Here is a 20,385-nt window from a genome sequence, read left to right as displayed (position 1 = left end):
GGGATGGTAGATATTGGTTTTCACATTAAGAGGCTTGAACCTTTCTCTTCTTGCCTGTCTTGTTGGCAGGCCCCTAACCAGTGAGGGAGGTTAGCTTTGGACTCATAAAGGAATACTTTAGAAAGCCAGTTTTTCCACCAACCTTATTGAATTTAAAAATATTACTTCTCTGGGACTTCCCTGGTGGCGCAGTGGTTAAGAATCTGCCTGCCAGTTCAGGGGACACGGGTTCAATCCCTGGTCCGGGAAGATCTCACATGCCGTGGGGCAACTAAGCCCGTGCGCCACAACTACTGAGCCCACGTGCTGCAATTACTGAAGCCCACGCGTCTAGAGCCCGTGCTCCGCAACAGAAGCCACCACAATGAGAAGCCTGGGCTCTCAATGAAGAGTAGCCCCCGCTCCCCGCAATTAGAGAAAGCCCACACGCGGCAGCAAAGACCCAACGCAGCCAAAATAAATAAATTAGTTAATTTTAGAAAATTTAAAAAAGAAATATATATTAAAAAATATTACTTTGGTTATAAAATTGTAAAATGCCCTGAACACTTACTAATCACGCTAATGTGCTATCGTAGTGACATTTCTTGGCCCTGAGTTTGGAGGTACAATCTGATAGATCTTAAATAATATATGTGGTGAAAGTGCTTACTTAAAAGTAAGTTCATGATGTGGCATCATGAGCTAGGAGCACGGGCTCCACAGACAGACTGCAGCTGTGGCGCCGTGAGTGAGGTGGCTGGGGTGACTCTCAGTGTTAGAACTCATTGCCTCTAAAAGAGGAAATAACAGAGTTGTTGAGAGGATTGGCGGAGTTAATGCATGTAAAATGCCGGCTATTATTATTGTTTTTATTTCTCCTAATTAATCAGGTCATATTCTATGATTTCAATAATTAATCATAGTAGAACTTCCTTCTTCACCATCCCCCTGCCCACGTGCTCAGTTTCTAGGCTGTTTGCCATGTTCCCTGTTGCTGAAGTCTTAAGAATTTTGTAATCATGTCTTTTGTGGAGGTGATAGCTGTAGTGGTGAGAGACGTATTTCAAATAAGTTTCAGTTTTTGAATATCAATACCTGCTCAGTTATCTCCCCATACATGCTGCCCTTGGCAACAACCAAGGCATGCCTGTTGTTAATTAATCACTTCCACTGAGAACTTAATTAGTGTCTTAATTAGGATCATCATTGAATAGCAGGCAGCAGCATCTTGCGCCAGCTGCAAGTTATTGGTCGCAGCCCTTCTGGTCCTGCGAAAACTTAGACGGAGGAGGGATCCTGTTGTGCTTCTGTTTGTTTTTGTCTTCAGAGAAAGCTGCGGAAGGTCATCAGTTGTTTGTGATGCATCGATGTTCTGTCACACGTGCAAAAATAAGGAAACACATCCACTTCTAATGGATCGATCAGAAAACCAAGATTGGCTTTTGAATTCTTGTGATTGTGCTAAACAAGCCGGAAACACATTGTTGTTGTTGTTCGCATGCGTTGAGAAGTGGGCCATGCGTTCTGAGTATGACAGAGTATTTCATTTTTCTGCTGGAAGTTAAAGTTCCTTCCTTCTGGCATCATTGTTTTTTAATATGTTTTTTTGAAATATTGCCGTATTGTTACAGGATGAAATCAGCACTCCATTTTCTTTCTCTTCACCCCCTCAGGAAAATATGGCAAAATGAGGCAAAAGTAGCATCTTCTTGACTTACTTTCCTGTAGAAGTAGAATTGGGTTGAGGGTGAGAGGCGTGATCAAGTTATTCCGAAAACAACATTTCTCCCAGACCTTTTGGATGGATTGTAACATTGCAACTATAAAATAAAAGCCAACGCACTGACGACTTCTATTTTATAGAAAGGAGAATCCCTGAGTCAAGTTCCCAAGTGAGGACAGGCATTGTGAAATGGACCTGCTTCACTTGAGCATATTTGCTCATTTTTTTGACTATCATAGACTTTTAGGTGACTTAGGTCAATTGTGGACTTGGTGAAGGGATCAAGTGAAATATTTTGTATTCGACAGATTTGCTGCTGCTTCCAGGAGAGGTGGAGCAGGACAGGAGCATGAGTGTTCCTTCTTACATTCCTTCCGTGGCCCAGCCTCTTACCTCTGGAGTGAAGCCAAGGCCCACTGGAAAAGGAGCAGGGGAACAAAGGGAAGAGGTACTCCACAGGGAATTCAATCCTCTTGAAATTGCCTTGATTTTGTAACTAGTCCTTTCAGAGTAATGCCACTACACCCTTGTGCTTCTGTATTTTTCTGAGATTTGGGAAGATTTACAGTTCAGGTTGCTTAATTGGGTCCCTCTCACTGCCATCTCTCTCTAATGTGTATAATCCCTTTTAAACACACAGAGAGAGCAATTATGTTTTTACGTGGAAACTATGTTTGTGTCATGATGTTCGCCATGCTACAGGGACAGTGCTACTTGGGGACTCCGCAAGAGAAAGGATGGAAAGTTTTCTTATCTCTTTTAGTCTGCACTGGCCACTTTTCTTTTTATTATTGTTTCCAAGGTCCTAAAAACATTTTGCATTAGTTAAGGTAAGGCCAGGCTGCTATAGTAGGCAATCCCAACAATAAATCAGTGGCTGAAAGGAGACAGAAGTTTATTTCTCTCATGTGGCAGTCTGTAGAGAGCCTTTAAAATGAGCAGGTGCTTCTGTGCCCTGGGGTTACCAGGGCCCAGGTTCCTTCTCTCTGGATCTCCACTGAACCTCAGGACATTGTCCTCATGTGCATATTCCAAGTCAGGTCACTGTCCTACCTGCAGGGGCAAGGGATGAGAATGTGGGAGCAGCAAGTTCCCCCAGGGCTTAGGACTCAGGGCTCTTCATCTCTGCTCACATTCCATTGGCAACCACTTAGTCACATGTTCCTATCTGGTCACTGGGGAGGCTGGGAAATGTCATCTAGACATGCGCTTCACCAGCACAGGAGAATGGAATCTGCCACATGTTAACGCCCCCAAATGCACAACTTGAAAGCCATCTTTCACCATCATTTGCAACTCATCTACATATACTTAACAAGCATGTGCCAACCAAGGCTGCTGATGGTGCTGGGTAGTGACCTTTATCACCTTTATTACTCTAGCATGAAAGGGGATGGGGCACAAGAAGTTGTTAAGGGGTCTTTATTATTGCTTCCTAATAAAAACACTAGGGTGTTTCGTGATTATTTAGTTGTTTGGGTACTAGTCTTGTCACTTGATGTTATGGAAGCAGTCATTGAATCAGAAGTAATCCACACATTTCAATTTTAAATTGCCCTTTTCTCATAGAACTTTTGTTCACTGACATCACAGAAGTCTATCTAGGATGCTTGCAGACTTATATTAAACCCCAAATTGTTTACCAGATAAACTTGCGGAGATAGCCACTTTTCAACGTGCTTTTTGAATTATAGATTGCTTTCCCTGAGTATTAAGAAACTATAATTACAAGGTGATTTCTAGCAGGAATCAGTTTCTTTTAAAGACTTGTTCATGTTCTTGACTTCAGTTGTGACCATACAAATTATTGGACCAGTCAGTGGTCAGTGGCACCTAGTGCCATTATAGAAATTGTTACAAAATGGTTTTAGTTGATGGGTTAAAAAAAAAGAATGATTTCTGGAATCAATCATATAGCCAGTAAAATGCTAGTTAAAACCCTGTGTATGGTTGTATCTTTAAAAGGAGTATAAATTTCTTCCCAGAGAATGTGAACATTTTTCAGTGTTCGAATCAAAATGATATGAACAATTTTTGTGTTGGCAAAAATGAGACATAGATGAATAATTTGCTGCTTTTTAAAGATCCAGAGTAATATTTTGGGTGGGATTTTAACTTCTAACCACTATTTGTTAGAGAAATGTTTCAGAATGTCTAGAGTCACAATACCACACCAACTCTGCCTTGGTTTAATAGTATTAATCTTATTTTAAAATACCCAATGTAGGTAAAAGAACATAATCACCAATTTCCAGCACATGCAACGGGCTGTTTTGGGTGAGAGATGGTAGTTGCTTTCTGTGATGTCAATCTCAAAAGAGGAAACTTATCCTGGATGTCCTGACTTCCTCTTAATTGCCTAATGAGAATCCGTAACTTCCTCATATGGACTGGACCCATTTAATTTTTTTCCTAATTTTATTGCTGCTTTTATACATGTGCATTTCCTCCTTACAGTCAAACGTTTTTCAAGAGCCTTCCACTTTCCCTTTGTGAATAACTTCTTGCCGTAGTTACTCTATTTTGCTGAATTTTGGAAGTTTTGAACAACTTTACTGAACAAAAAGAATTCACATTAAGAAGATGAAAAATTGTGAGTTCTTGTCCTACTTCCCAAAATATAGAAGAGGTCATTGAAGAAACTTTTGTAGTATTTTAATGGGAGATTGCCTGTTTTTCCAATTCAAAATGGGACTCTAGGGCTTCCCTGGTGGCACAGTGGTTGAGAGTCCACCTGCCGATGCAGGGGACATGGGTTCGTGCCCCGGTCCGGGAGGATCCCACATGCCGCGGAGCTGCTGGGCCCGTGAGCCATGGCCGCTGAGCCTGCGCGTCCAGAGCTTGTGCTCCGCAACGGGAGAGGCCACAGCAGTGAGAGGCCCGCATACTGCCAAAAAAAAAAAAAAAAAAAATGGGACTCTGAAATTTTTCACCTGTATAGACAGTTTATTTATCATATTACTGTGTAAGATAACCTACAGCTAAATGCTACTATTATTGATTTGAGCATTAGTTCTATTTCCTTTCATTTGCCTACATGGTACTGTGAATGAAAATGATTCCTTCTGTAATAGTGTCTCTCTTAGAATAAATCACGTGAGCAATTTTAAGAAAACTAGCAATTTTCTAATAGTGTACAAATTCTGTTCCCTCAGAGGCTACAAAAAGATTTCAATTAGATTTGAAATTAGACGCCTGAAATCCACGTGTTTCTCTCAGCTCCTTAGGCAAAAATAACAAGTTAATAACTTAATTCACAGTTGTTTTCTGTTTCGTCGCAGGGGATTTGGTGTTCCATTGCACGAATTCTGCTCTTTGAAACAAGTCAGAAGTTCAGTTTGCAATCTAAAAAACTTGGAGCCTTATATCTTAGAACCTCAAAATGAACCTAACTTGAAAGAAGAGAATTCCCAAAGTACGCCACAGTAGCCAACAGCTGAAATGCATAAATAGAACTGCAGCTTTACAGTATTTGAAAAGTTGTCATTTTGAAGATCACAGTGATGTGTTCTGAACTGCAGTGTACATCAGGGTTCACTTTGAATTACGTATATGCCCCTTGTCTTACAAGACCCTACATTCACTCGTGTGTGTCTCTATAAGGTTATTTAATTAAAATGCAAAAAAGTCGCAACTAGTGCCGAATTCAGTGCTTTGCGTATAGGAGACATGCAATAAGTATTGAATGAACAAATAATCAGGAAACTTTCCTCGCTACAGGGAGTGATTTTCTGGTATAATAAGATGGTTAGGGTCCTTGTCTCTTTCCTTCTCTATTGGTTCATTGCCCTCAACGTGTAAACATGTTTAAGTCTCTCCCATCCTTAACAAAATGAAAGAAAACTAAAGAAAAAACAACCTTCCCTTTACCTCGGACCCCCCTTGGCTATTGTCTAGTCTTTTTTCTCCCTTTTCGTACAGACTTCAGAAACCCAACAGACTCGACTCCTCTAGTTGACTCTGCTTCCTTTCCCCTCACTCCTCATTCAGTTCATTGCAAAATGCCCTTGGTCTAATCACCTGCCTGGACATATTCAGAATAAAGGTACTTTATCATTGCCAATCATCCCAATGGACAATTTTCAGCCTTTATTTTAATGGGACTGTCTACTGTGTTTTTTACCATTGATTTTCCCTGACACACATGGTCCACTGGTTCTCTCTTCCCAGCTCTTCTCAGATTCTTTGTGTATTTCTCTGAGTGTTCTTTCCCTGCCTCCTTTGGGGGTTTTCCCTCCATGCTTCCCTTAGGAGTTGGTATTCCTCAGGGTTCCATGCTAAACCTACAGCTCTTCCCGCTTGCATACTTGGATCTGTTTTCATCTATAGGTTACTACCTTTTGTGCTTATGTCTCCAAATCTGTATCTCCAGCTTCAGACCTTTTGCCGAGCTTCAGGTTTGTGGGTTCAATTGCCTGTTGACAATTCTATCTGGATTCCTTGAGGTACATTCAAATCAACATGTTAAAAACTGAGCTTCCCTTCCATATCCAAATCAGTCATCAAGTGCTGTTAATTTCACTTTCTAATATTTTAAAATATCTGCTCTCAATGCCCTGTTCTCATTATCTTGTCTGGACTGCTTCAGCAGGCTCCTGGCTAGTCTCCTGACTCCCAATCTACCCTCTGTTCCGTCTTCAGAGTGATCTTTCTTGATGTACCCTCCAAGAGCTCAGGGTCTCCTCCTGTTCTCTGCACGCCTGTGTCTCATTGTAGGTGCTCAGTTAACATTTGAATGAAGGAAGGAATTTATTCGAAATGCACAGATACCAAGTATCTACCTGCTTTCAAAAAATCCTTCAGCAGCTTTTCTTCATCTCTGGGAAAAGTAGCATATAAGACCTGCCATGATCTGGCACCATCTTCGTCTCTTGCCACTGTCTACCTGACATTTTCTGCTCTGACAACACTGAACTACTCGCAGATACACATATGTGAAATTTGTGTGTTTCTGACTTGGCCTGTTCATGAGACCTGCTTTTGTCTGCAAAGCTCGTCTTCCCTCAACCTTGTTAAATAATATTACCCTTGAAGATTCTGCTTAGACAGCACCTCTTCCAGAAAGCCTCCTCTGAATCCTTCCCAGTGCCTTCCAACCTGGGCTGGGTTAGGTGTTCCTTCTCTGTTCCTGTCACCTTCTAACTATACCATGTGTACTTACTACATTTTACTACAATGATCTGTTGATGTGTCTATCTCATTTCTCTGTGATTTCATACAAGTCTGCATCTTTGTATCCTCAGCACCTACACAGTGCCTAGATTTTAATAAACTTTTGTGGAAAGAATGGAATATATCTGAATGATTGCAGGAGACTATTCCTCTGACATTTTGATCCAGAGATGTACTGGCCACCTTGCAGTATAGAGAGACAGTGATACCCCCAAAATGTTTTAAAAGGTCTTGAGTATCATATTTTGGCATTGCAGATATGAAATTATTATTATTCTTCGTTTCTTGCTTTTATATTTCAGCATTTAACTGATTGCCTAAGGAATTAATCTAACAATGATAGCTGCTGTTAATAACTCAGTTTCTAAGTGAAGACATTTATAAGTATATTTTTATATTTTTAAGTGTATTGTAAATGAATAATTATTGTGTTGGCCTCATATGTTTATTGGCTAGCTAGAAACTTATTTCTCGTTGCTGTTTCGGTTAATAACAAATGACTGATGAAGGAAATCATGCTCCACAATAGAGAAAAATTTCAGTGTATGAAAAAGAACTTAAAGGAAAATAAAAAACTTTTCACTTAAGGATAAATTTCTATATCTCTAGTTACATACTGTTGGATATTACGGCCGAAAGGTGTATGGGGACCGTGGGGAAGGGAGAGGAGTAAGAAGGTGGTGGGTTGGACCCTATCTGGGAGAAAGGACTAACTTGGTCACAGGAGTCAGCCCTCGTCAGAGAGTCTGGAAGTTCCACATACAAGCCTTAGTCTGTCTGCGTTGCTGATAAAAGGTGGGTCCTGAGTGGGGTGATGAGTGGGGAGGTGAGTAGGGTTTTCTGGAGAGTGGCCACACTCAGCTGAGGCTAAGTTAAGCTTCAGCACTTTACCCTCTGTGCTCCTTTAGCCCTTTTTGCATCCCTCTGTTGGGGAGCATGGAGCATGATAATGAAATCACTCATTTACTTCCGTCTTCTCCCTGAAGTTATGAAACCTCGTGGGCACAGATTTTGCTTCTTTTCATCCTTGTGTTCCCGGTATCTAATTCACATTAAGCACTCAGTGAGTGTTTACGGAGTGAACACGTAGAGGGCAAGGAGGTGGGCGTGTGAGGGTTGCTCGGGCTGGGTGAGGGAGCGGGGAGGATGGTATGATGGTCTCGCTGGGATTTTAGCTCAACAAAGGGATTTGTCTAATTTGAACCTGCTTTCCAGCCTCAGAGGGAGCTGGGTGAAGGCAAAGTGACCGCATCTAGTGAGAGTGGCTAGTAAGGTCTAGGCAGGTTTTAGAGACCTCAGGATAGGGTTCAAAGTCCTAGTGCAATGGGCAGCCTGAAACTTGGTGGACATGTGGATGGCAGGTCTTCAACCAGGTGTCCACGGGCAGTAAGAATCTCTTCAGACCGAAGCACTGGCAGAGAGGGGGCTCTTTCTCGTCTTCTGCCAGGACCAGGCCTGCAAACCTCAGCGCTTACTGCTGGATAGAGTTAGAGACGGCGAGGATGCTTCTGTTCAGGAAATGAGCATACTGTGTCCTTGTGTCTGTGTTTCTTCATTTGAGCTGGTCTTAGCCATATTACCCCCACTGTCACTTTGTGGTGACAATAAATTTAATCTTCAGAAAGTGACCTAAATGGACAGATTAGCCACTCGGCAGACTGAGTCGCTTCCAGGGTACAGCTGCTCTTTTAAAGATAGTCATGGTATTATGTGGATCCTCGAGTGCATTTTTTTTTTCTCTTTTTTTTTTTTGAGTGCATTTTTTTATGATAGGCTGTGAGAATTTTTTAGCTTATTTAGAAAATATCTTTTCTCCCAAAGAGCTATGACTCGGCTTAGTGAAAACTTCAAGGTCGATCTTTACTGGTGTTTTTTGTTGCGAAGGTGAAGCTTTATCTACAGGTCGCCCGGGATTCAAATCTTGCTTCTCTTCCTTACTAACTGTGTAGCCTTGGCAAGTTACTTAACCTTTCAGAGCTTTGTAAGATGGGTTGTTTGAAGATTACTGCTAATGCCTGCACGGTTCCTAGTACTGGGGCTGGCGCATGGTGGGGACTCACTCAGTGGCAGCTCCCATCATTACCTTTGTCAGGAAAGCACACAGACACTTTCTAACAAAGGGGAAGTGAGCAAGTCTCTGAAATTTGTTCTCGTGCTGGTTTTCCCGAGAAAGGATGATAGATGGCTGGGTGTTTGCTATTAGCACTGCACACTCAACTACAAGATGCAACTTGCTAAACAGATAGGAGATATCTACTTTTCATGTTTTGGGGTGTTTTGTTTCGTTTTTTTGCACCTTTGGTAACAGTACACAGTTGCTGAGCTAGATGCTCCATTTTCAAGAACATTGCAAAAGCCACTAAATGAGATCATTTTCCATGCAAGACTATTGAAAGCTGATTATAGCTTCAGGGCATTTTTTTCATTCTTGCATAAGCCATCCTTTTCAATTATTTCAGCATCACCATACATAATAGAGAGCGACACAGAGGTGCTGGGTGATTTCACTGTATCACACACCATTTGCTTTTGGAGAGGCCTTTTAAGGGGTGATACAGTGAGATTTAAGGCATTAAATCTCTTTTGTTTATTGGAAAATATGCTTTTTTTAATCTACCTTCCTTTAGGAAGTCTTTAAAATTGACAGATTATGAATAAGTAGATACAAAATTATTACATCTCTTTGCAGCTACTCTGAGTTGCAGATAAATTCTGTAATATTTAAAAAATTCTTGGTAGGAAGAAAGGATCCTGGACTTTTTAATTTAGGGTGCTACTATGTGTTTTAATTCCTGCTGCTATTGGCCCAAGTATTATCTGAAGAAGTAAGTATATTAAGCAGAGAGTATTTTTATCTTTGAAAATGATGTTTTATTGCTACAGGTCTTTTTTAGTAAATGGTAAAAGTGTCCTTAAGGTTGACCAAAATCTTAAGGTATATTTTCTCACATTTGAATATAACTCTTAGTTTTTCCATATGCCTGTAGCCCTAACACTACAAATGGTAAAAATGTAATGAATGTGTGCAAGAGAGACTTTCTGATTCTTCTTGCCGTGGGCAGAATTAGTTAATGATATTCATTCAGATGCAGGATGGTACAAATGGGGCATATTAAGAGGCTTAAATTAGGTCAAATTGAATAATTGAATTTATTCCTTTACTTAAAAACAGCTTAATCAGCTCAGAGTGCTGAACTCTAAAAAAAGTTTAATTAAATATTAATAGAGAGTTTATGTTTTCAACTTTATCTTCATTTACAATGATTATATGTTATTTTCCTCCTTTGTTACCTTTTATAGATAGTCGGAGGTGAAGTTCGGCCCTTCTCACTTGATGAAGAATTTGATTATGACGCTGTGATGCTAACCCCCAAGTTCACTCCTGCAGAGGTAGATACCATCAAAGAGCTATGCAAGCAAAAGAGAAAGAGCACAGACTTAGAGAAACCCCGGGACTGATCCACCAAGACATCTTCGTGTTTATTTTTATTTTGTTCTTATTCGAGCGACATTAGAATAAAATATATACCTACTATAATCCCTTTTGTGGAAATTTGTGTGTGCGTTGATTTATCAGAGTTATTTGTCAGTAGGGAGATGAAACTTTACAGGGTTTTATGAGACTCTACCCTTACAGAGTTCTCTTCTGTCACATGGCTGCATCCATGGCTGGTCGGGGGCGATGGAGGTGGCAAATGGGGATAGGAAGCAGTGCCTACAGAAGGGTCCATCTGACGAGAGTGCGGAAACTAGGTAATGTGGGGTATTGTAACAAAGACTGGAAATTTCATCCCGCCTCCTTGGGGAGGAAGGGCAATTGAACATGCAAAACACAAAGAACTGACTATGTGATAGGTCATGGTCTCAGGTGTCCAGAGATAGTGGTATGAATGTGAGTGCTGAGAGGTTGGGCATCTAGGATTGATTGGGAAAAGACTTTACTGAAAAAGAAAGCGTCTGAGAATTGATTATATGTCATATATTAAATTCTTGCACTTTGTTATTGCTGTTCAGCCATGTGTGAGGAAAGTTACAAAGTACAAGGAATGATCTCTATTTCCAGAAGTTTACAGTATCATTTGAGAAGGCAAGGCACGGATAGAGAAGACAACTAGAGAATGTAGAAACTATTAGGAAGTGCTAATTGTGTAAAATACCCACGAGTGCTTTAAAGGGAGGAGAAAAAGTGGTGAAGGCACAGACGAAGGGGGAATAGTGTGTACGAAGTAACTTTTATCATTGAAGGAATCAGTAACATCAAATGTACTTAGTCTTTTTTTTCTTTGACTGTATATATTTTATTTCTATTTTTTCTTTTCCATTATGGTTTATTATAGGATACTGAATATAGTTCCCTGTGCTATATAGTAGGACCTTGCTTATCCATTCTGTATATCAGGGGTCCCCAACCCCCGGGCCATGGACCAGTATCCATCTGTGGCCTGTTAGGATCCGGGCCGCACAGCAGGAAGTGAACAGTGGGCAGGTGAGCAAGCAAAGCTTCATCTGTATTTACAGTCGCTCCCCATCGCTCGCATTATCGCCTGAGCTCTGCCTCCTGTCAGATCAGCGGCGGCATTAGATTCTCATAGGAGCGCGAACCCTACTGTGAACTGCACACACGAGGGGTCTAGGTTGTGAGCTCCTTATGAGAATATAATGCCTGATGATCTGGGGTGGAGCTGAGGCGGTGATGCCAGCACTGGGGAGCGGCTGCAAATACAGATTATCATTAGCGGAGAGGTTTGACTGCACAGAGACCATAATAAATCAATTGCTTGCAGACTCATATCAAAACCCTATCAGTGAGTGGCAAGTGAAAACAAGCTCAGGGCTCCCACTGGTTCTGCATTATGGTGAATTGTATAATTATTTCATTATATATTACAATGTAATAATAGCAGAAATAAAGTGCACAATAAATGTAATGTGCTTGAATCATCCCCAAACCATCCCCTCCCATCCTAGTCTGTGGAAAAATTGTCTTCCACGAAACTGGTCCCTGGTGCCAAAAATGTTGGGGACTGCTGCTGTATATAATAGTTTGCATCTGCTAATCCCAAACTCCCCATCCATTCCTCCCCTGCCCCCCCCCAACACCCTGGCAACCACAAGTCTGTTGTCTATGTCTGTGAGTCTGTTTCTGTTTCCTAGATAAGTTCATTTGTGTCATATATTAGATTCCACATATAAGTGATATCATATGGTTATTTGTCTTTCTCTTTCTGACTTGGTTCACTTAGTATGATAATCTCTAGGTCCATCCATTGTTGCTGCAGATGACATTACTTCATTCTTTTTTATGGCTGAGTAGTATTCCATTATATATATATATATATACACACACCACATCTTCTTTGTTCATCTGTTGATAGACATTTAGGCTGTTTCCATATCTTGGCTATTGTCAGTGGTGCTGCTGTGAACGTTGCGATGCATGTATCCTTTTGAATTATAATTTTGTCTAGATATATGCCCCGGAGTGGGATTTCAGGGTCATATGGCAACTCTATTTTTCGTTTTTTTGAGGAACCACCATACTGTTTTCCATACCAGCTGCACCAATTTCAAATGTACTTAGTCTTAATTAGTTTTCATACAGGCCTGTGCTTGTGTGTGTGTATATATTCATAAAAACTGCCATTTATATTCCTTACAAAAAACGCTCTTGATTTAATATTGCTGTAGTCAGGTGATTTCCACATCTATTTTTCTTTGTCTAGTCAAAAGGCTTTCACAAAACACCATTTATGTGCCAAGCCTATGCTAGGCAATGGGGAGGATACAAGTAAATTAGACATGGTCTGACATAGTGGGGAAGACAAATGTATAAACAAATAATTATGGTAGAGCTGCCCTGTCCAGCATCATAGCCACTAGCCACTAGTGTGACTGAGGAACTGATTTTTAAATGTTAATTTTATTTTCATTTAAAATATAAAGTTGATATTTGATGCACTTATTATAAAACTCTCAAGTCCATTTGGAACAAGTTGGGTATGTGAATCTGCTTTTTCAGTTGTAAATTTTATGACATCTAAATACAGATCATTTATTTTTGATGACAACTTAGTGTCTAAAATATGCTATAAATGTAAAATGCGCATTGGATTTCAAAGAATTAATATGAAAAATTATAGACTCTTGTTTTTGTATTGATTACATGTTGAAATGATAATATTTTGGGTCTATCTGGTTAAATAAAATGTATTATTAAAAATTACCAATTTCTTTTTACCTTTTTAATGAGGCTACTAGAACATTTAAAATTACACGTGTGGCTTGTGTATTTTTATTTGACAGCACTGCTGTAGAGTGTAATGAGTTTTGTAAGCGTAATGTGTACTAAGAGGTACTGGGTAAAGCAAGTTGGAGTTATTGAATTATGCCTTGGAGAGCTGGAGAATCTTCAAAGAGGAGGCGACATTTGAGGCTGGCCAGGAAGAATCAGTAGGACTTTTTGATTGGAGGCTATTAGAATAGTTTGTGTGGGAGATAAGAGCCAGAATTAAGGCAGTGTAAGTGGATGTGGAAGGTATGGATTTGATTAGAGATTTGGATGTAGAACTAGCAAGGATTTTTATTGATGCAATGAGGGGACAAGGGAGCAACTGTGAGGTTAAAACAAGATTTTAGCATGCAATCTATACACACATGCTGACTTGAGGAGACAACTGCATTGTGACATAATTGTTCATAAGACCAGAGGATCTCTTTTGACTCAATATATATACACATAGCATTTTGGTATTTTAGATGAAGAAAGACTTCACCATTTTTAAGACATCCCAATTCTATGTACTTAAATAGTTTTATAATAGAAGAAACAAAACTAAGTATTCAAAAAGAATTACACTTTGGTGGAGTATTCCATTAACTAGGCAGGGTAGATGGCAGGTGAACGTTACTGTAGAGCATTCTATCTGTAGAGTTGGTGTATTATTGGCTTCATTCCTTTTGGAAATTTTTAAAAATAAATTTAATTTGTTTATTTTTGGGTGCATTGGGTCTTCGTTGCGGTGTGCAGGCTTCTCATTGCGGTGGCTTCTCTTGTGGAGCACAGGCTTTAGGTGTGCGGGCTTCAGTAGTTGTGGCATGTGTGCTCAGTAGCTGTGGCTCGTGGGCTCTAGAGCGTAGGCTCTGTAGTTGTGCACAGGCTTAGTTGCTCCGTGGCATGTGGGATGTTCCCGGACCAGGGCTGGAACCCGTGTCCCCTGCATTGGCAGGCAGATTCTTCACCACTGCGCCACCAGGGAAGTCCCCTGCTTTGGAAATCTTTGATTCCTACATTATTTGGGGCAATTGTGCATTACAGCAAAAGTGACACTGGAAAATGGGTCCCTTAAGGCCTTTGAATGAAATAGTTTTGTCTCAACCATACTATTACTCTTCCCCTAACTAGCAAATACTCCTCTATGACTTTCAGCTTTATGGGTCCCTTGAATCGATGTGAATGGTTTATTTTACGTTGGCTGGCAAACGCTAACCAAATGCCTTTAGAAGAAGCCTGAGCTTGGATTCATAGATAATGCTTACCCGGATTAGGTAGCGGCATTGAGGATAAGAAAGAGTAGAAGATAAGGAGAAGCTCCTGCATGTATACACCAAAATGGGAGGGAAGAAAAAAAGAGTATCTTGAAATAAGGTAGCAGTTACAACATGAACAAACTTGAATGGAGAAAATTTCACTCCAAGCCTGCAGTACCAGCCCTAGCTTGTTCAGTGTGGTGGCACACCAAGCAATCTTATTCCCTCAGCATCCATCTTATGGGGAGTTTTGCACAAGAACGAGAAGAAATACTTAGACCTGATATTGAACTTCCTTGATTCCTTCATCAAGAAATTTCTTTTCCCTTGAATGAGATAGAGCTGTATCCTCATTTAAAAGAATGAATTTTCCTTATGTGCTAGGTAATTGTGTGGATGAATTAAAATATGAAAAAGACACAAAAAATTTTCATTTCGTTGGCTTGTTTCTTGGAGGTTGAAGGTACCTGAGTACAATAGCATGGGAAATGACATGAAAGAGACAATCTTAGAATTTCCTAGAAAAATATTTCTCCATATGTGGAAGAGAAATCGATACTTTTCACCCTGGCCTACCCAGCCCTTACACCCTATGGCCCCTACTTACCTCTCCAATCTCATCCTGTACCTTCTTCCTCATTTTTTATTATGTTCTAACCAGTTCGTATTCTTTTTTGTTTTTCAAGCACTCCACCTTGTTTCCACCTTAGGACCTTTGCTCGCACTCTTCTTTCTGATTGGTCTTCCCAAGTCTTGGTGTAGCTGGTCCTTCTCATTATTCAGGTCTCAGGTGAAATGTGTCTCCCCAGTCTCTCTCTTGACCACCTTATCTAATCCCGTTCTTACAACCTTCACTCCGTCCCAGTTTATCCCATTATCTTACGTTATCTGTCTTAACTGACTCTCCCATTAGATCATAAACTGCAAGAGGGCATGGACCTCCTCTGTCTTTTTATTGCTGTGTCCCCAACACCTGAAAAGGACCTGCAATAAAGTAGGTGTTCAATAAATATTTACTGAATGAATCACACCTAAAGTATGAGCTTATTAGTTTGAAGAACCCAGAGGTCCATTTCATTGATTCAGTTTAGTTAGACATGTACTGAGCACTTTTGGTATATATTCTTACTTCTTAGACTCATGACAATCCGGTGGCCCATGCAAATTTGGGAAGCCTCACCTGATTGGTTTGAACTGTTCCATCCAATCTGTTCCTTCTTTTCCTTGCCGTAACTCCATGGAAAATTGAGAGACTCTTGGTTCACATGGAAACTTGACCCACTTCTCAATTGTTCTTTTGAAACCTTGTTATGACTTCTTAGCATTAAAAACCCTATTGAGGAGCCATTCCTGTGATACAATACTGATATTGCCAACATTCTACATTAAAAAGTGTGGACTGATGACTAAAGGAAAACTGGAAAGGGAAAAAGAAAACCGAACTTCAAGAGTGAGGTAGGAAGGAGAAAAATTCCATTTTGGTAGCTGCCTGTAAAGCAGAAGCCTTTACCATTCATTCAAAAATGTTAATGTTCATAAGAGTCATCACATTTTAGAGGTGGTCTTAAAGCCTAATTCCCTCATTTTCATTACACTTTTATTTATTTTGAGTGTCATGTAAGCCACAAGAGGTTTTTAAACAGAGGAGAGACATAATCTGACTTACATTCGGGGGAGATGGTGGAAAGGGGGTAGGGCTGTATTGTATTGGGGGAAGACTCCACTGGAGGGACGTGTGTGCCAGGTTATATTGTTCTCTCTCTGGAAGTTTCTATGATTTGGTTATCCCCAGTATTCTGAAAATTTACGATGATCTGTGTTGACACAGGTCTATTTTCATTTTTTGTCCTGGGCACTCAGTAGACTTTTAGTCGAGAAAGCTACATCCTTAGTTCTGGGAAATTGTCTTGAATTATTTTTTGATGACTTGCTTCCTTCCATTTCCTCCTTTCTTTCTAGAATGTTCGCTGTTTGGATATTGAACTTCTTAGATGCTACTACAATGTTTTCGTACTCTCTTCTGTTTTCTTTCCTTTTGCTCTGTTTTCTGAGATTTTCCTCAACTTTATCTTCCACGTTTTTATTGCAAGGTGTGTATTATTTTCTTTTTTGAATTTTGTATTATTTTTAAATCTGCTAAATAGTAAAGCCAATTCCATGAAAAGCAAACACACACCAAGAAACCACATCCAGAGTGATCAGGACAGCATGCCAGAGCTGCATCAGGGCTAGACGATTAGAACTGAGAGAGTGAAGGTAGCATCTCATCCTTGATAAGGATGAGCATGGTGCCCCTTGATGGGAAGCACTTGTGTTCATGATGCTGAATGAATGAGCCATAAGAGATGGAGATTCCAAGAGGGACTTGGGTATTCCCAGCGTGTTGTAGAAAGCGTCGGGTGTGAACAAGTGGAGGCTAGGTAAGCTCTAGGATCCCTAACACTGAGAGAGGGAAGTGATTCATTAGGTGCTGGGTCTTTGGCTGCGTTGCCTTTGGAATGTACGAGGCATTCATGTGTTAGGCACTCCATCCTCTAAAGCAGCTCCTTTTTCTCTTCCTGATGTTCCTGTTTTTGGCACCACATTGGTTGCCAGAGGCTATTATTTTGGCCTCTGCGCTACCTTTTCGTTCCAATCTCTCCTCTGTACCCCCCTGGCTATTATTCAAGACTTCATTTTTACTTGTCTCCTCCAGGAAGCCTTCCTACTTCCCAATTAGTCTCTAAATGCCTCTATTCTTTCCATCCTGGCTTGTTTTACGCATTGTTTTCATATTCATCTTAATGTTACTATCTTGTTTCAAAACTACTACTAGCTGCTCATTGCCTACTGATTATTAAAAACTTCTCAATTTAGCATCCAAGGCCCTATTCCCTTGTACCCCCACGATACAGACAAAACTGACTACACGTGGTTCCCAAATGTTGCCTCCCACCTTCATGCTTTTCTTCTTACTGTTCTTTCTTTCTGGATGGTCACCCTTCATTTCTGCCCAGTGAATTTCTCCTCATCCTTTAAGATGCACCAGGTATAATTTCATCTTCCCCAGAACCTGGACATCACTTTGTAACACTGTTGCTGCTTGTCACATTCTGCATTGTGTACATGTTCCCCCCTCACTGGAACCCACCCCCCTCACCGACTCCAAAGGCAAACACCAAATCTCATTCATTCTTGCATCTTTAGGAAGCACTGTCTCTTACGTATTATGGTTCTTATCTGGCTTCATTTACTTACAAAATCCAGGAAGAGTGCCACAAAAATGGATCCCATTGAGATTTATTCATTCAACTAATGTTTATCTACTGTCTGGTTCTTTTGTTACATTTTGTTTTTAGAAACAAATAGTTAATGTCATGATTTGTTAATCCATTGAATTTATGATAAAGAAAAGAAATGCAAAATGTCTGCACAAGCTGCACCAGAATGTTGATTTATTGAGAGAACAATCAGAAAAAGTAATTCCATCCAGTACAAAAATGGGAGGGAAAAAAGACCCAACAATATCATTCTAATGTAAGTGAATTTTGCATGAAGGAATGTATGAAGACATTTTAGTATCAAAATAATGGCAAGTCAGTAATAAAGGTTATGGTACATGATAAATAATTATAATACTTTGCATCACTATAAAAATGTGCAGTCTTTCTAAAGAGATTTTTGTTGTTGGTTCCACTTCAGATGGTAGTAGATTATCTCCATTGTGTGCATTTAGAATATTGACATCCCTGTTAAGATTAAAAAAGTAAATCCAATAACTCTCCAAATTGTGTTAATATTGGCTATATTCTCAGAAGAAATTAGCATGAATTTTAGTTTAGGTTAAAAAGTATTTTCAAGGGATGGCTTATGTGCAAGTGGTGGTAATGGAGCATGAAGTAATTAGGGTGTTTAACAACCATGCAGAAAAAACTGCTAATTCTTTTTATTTTTACCCACAAAGATGGGAAAACCTGGAAAGTATTTGAATCACAGACATATTGGGGCATTTTGGGGGGAAAAAAAACATGATATCAGATGTCTTTGCAAAAATGATTTCCTAAGTCCTTTGGGTTTAAGAAGGTCATTGTCTTGAACTTATAGAGGACTTAGCTTGAAAAATAAAGGTCAACTGATTCCTGAGGAGACTTTAGTTTCCAGAGAGCAGTTTATGCTTTTCTTTAAATGCTTTGGTTATAGTATTATCCTGTTATTGATGTATTGACTCTAATGACTTCTGATGACTTGATGTTTTTATATCTATCTATATATATATGATATATATTTCATGTGTATATATATTTATATTATTTTGCAGTGAATCCAACTTATTTTCAAATGTGAATGAAATCCACAGTTTGGTTAGTCTGTGTTACCTTTTTGTTTTGCTAAAATTGAGTTTGCTAACTTTTCTCTGGGGAAAAAACCTGCAGCATTTGTTTCTTCAGCTCTATTCCTGTTATTGTTCTGCCCTGTGAGCTTTGCTTGTAGCATCGGTTTCTGCTTCCCCCGATCCCACCGAGTATAAGTGTAACAGAGAGAGGTACATGTTGGTGGATGTTTCGTGTTTGAACAGCTGAACACCTGGCTACTGCTATGCAGGTGCCCAGAACTCTGGAGGAGGGGCTTTCAGTTAAGACAAACAAGAAGAATATGTGCAAGTTGCAGATGAGGGCTTGGGTATTGGACTTGAGATGTTTCTGTGTTCAAAACAATAAGGAAATGTGAGTCCCTTACAAGTCAGGGACCAAGTAAAGTGCTGGTCAGAGTATTTCTGGAAAATTTCTTCACTTACATAATGGCTTCTGTATTTGTTGGCCTAAATGAGTCTACTATATCCTGTTTAGTTATGGTACTCAATTTTCAAGGATCACAAAGGGTTTTATACAGATGGTACCCAAAGTGATCACTTCTCATTATGGTGAAATTAAACTCTAATATGCTATATATCAAACAAATAACCTGTCCAATGCCATCACCATAGTTTAGAATGAGAAATGAATTACATTTTGCTAAAAGTGTGCTCCCATGTTCATTTTCCCCAAATTTGACAGTCATTACATTTTAAGTAATAATTAATCAAAATAGAAAGTATTAAAAAAAACACTAAGCGTCAACTGAGTGTTTACTGCATGTTCACTATCATATTAGATGAGATGTGGGAGAAGAAAAATGAATGGCTAAATACTGAGTAACATCACAGAGAGGCCAGTTTTGACACAGGAAAGAGAAGTCAGTGCAGTATCCTGGGGAGCCCAGTGGTGACCTAGTACTACCCTAGCTAGACTCATTGCTTCAAATAAGTCATTGACATTCCATAGCTAAGGGGAGAAGTAAATAGACCTTACTTTCTAGAAGTTGAGCCCCGTGTTCTTTTGGGGAGAGATGGCTCATCCGGATGATGTGGCATCAGTGGCACATACAATTATCTGTATGTATTTCCCTGCCCATCCCCCTCCCCCGTCAGACACTACACCACAGATGGCACGTGTTCATCTTGCAGTGGTGAAGGGTTGACATCAAAAGCAAAGAAACCCTTGAAACCCATCCCTCTGGGCCCCCAAGAGCAGCTTCCCCCCACCACAGCGATGAAAGCCGGAGATAAGAGGGGCATTCCCACCACTGTACTCTCGCGGGCCGCTGACGGTTAATGCAGGTGGGCGTAAGGGGCTGCCTGTCTTTTGAAGGTCGTCTGTTGAACTAGAAGGCCACCTCCCTGGGGTCAGTGCCCTGCTTTGGCCCAGGAGCTGCTCTGAGAGTAGCCAGGTGGTGAATACCTGCCCGTATTTTCAGAAGACCAGAGGTGGCTGTCAAGAATCCCTCTATCATTCAGATGCAAGGCGGTGAGCCTTTGCGATGAGTGGCCGTTGCAGGGGCCACCTTGATTCTTGTTTTTTCAGAAGTCCAATTCGATTGCTGAGCAGCTGGCTCATCTACCTCCTCCCATCAGCTAGACGGGAGGGAGGCTGGCTCTGTTCAACTCAGGGTGAGCACAGCTACAG

The 20,385-nt window shown here is 40.3% G+C and overlaps 1 protein-coding gene across 7 annotated transcripts in view; it reads left to right on the top strand.

The window, feature by feature from the left end:
* The window catches only part of IFTAP (intraflagellar transport associated protein), a 59,399-nt gene extending 48,984 nt beyond the window's left edge, over window positions 1–10,415 (top strand). For 6 of the 7 annotated variants that reach the window (XM_027114965.1, XM_027114966.1, XM_027114967.1 and 3 more), the window contains 3 exons: window positions 2,014–2,153; window positions 7,487–7,672; window positions 10,178–10,290. In XM_027114965.1, the coding sequence (XP_026970766.1) occupies window positions 2,014–2,153; window positions 7,487–7,666 (320 nt within the window). In that variant the 3' untranslated portion in view covers window positions 7,667–7,672; window positions 10,178–10,290. Of the gene's footprint in view, window positions 1–2,013; window positions 2,154–7,486; window positions 7,673–10,177 lie in introns of all 7 variants that reach the window. The other variant, XM_027114969.1, reaches the window with a different exon arrangement.
* Window positions 10,416–20,385: the final 9,970 nt, after the last annotated feature.

Source organism: Aethalodelphis obliquidens, unplaced genomic scaffold (assembly GCF_003676395.1).
Source record: "Aethalodelphis obliquidens isolate GAN/ISIS:26980383/991018 unplaced genomic scaffold, ASM367639v1 scaffold14, whole genome shotgun sequence".
Taxonomy (NCBI): domain Eukaryota; kingdom Metazoa; phylum Chordata; class Mammalia; order Artiodactyla; family Delphinidae; genus Aethalodelphis; species Aethalodelphis obliquidens.
The sequence above is the reverse complement of the archived record's forward strand: the minus strand, read 5'-3'. Positions and strand labels throughout refer to the sequence as shown.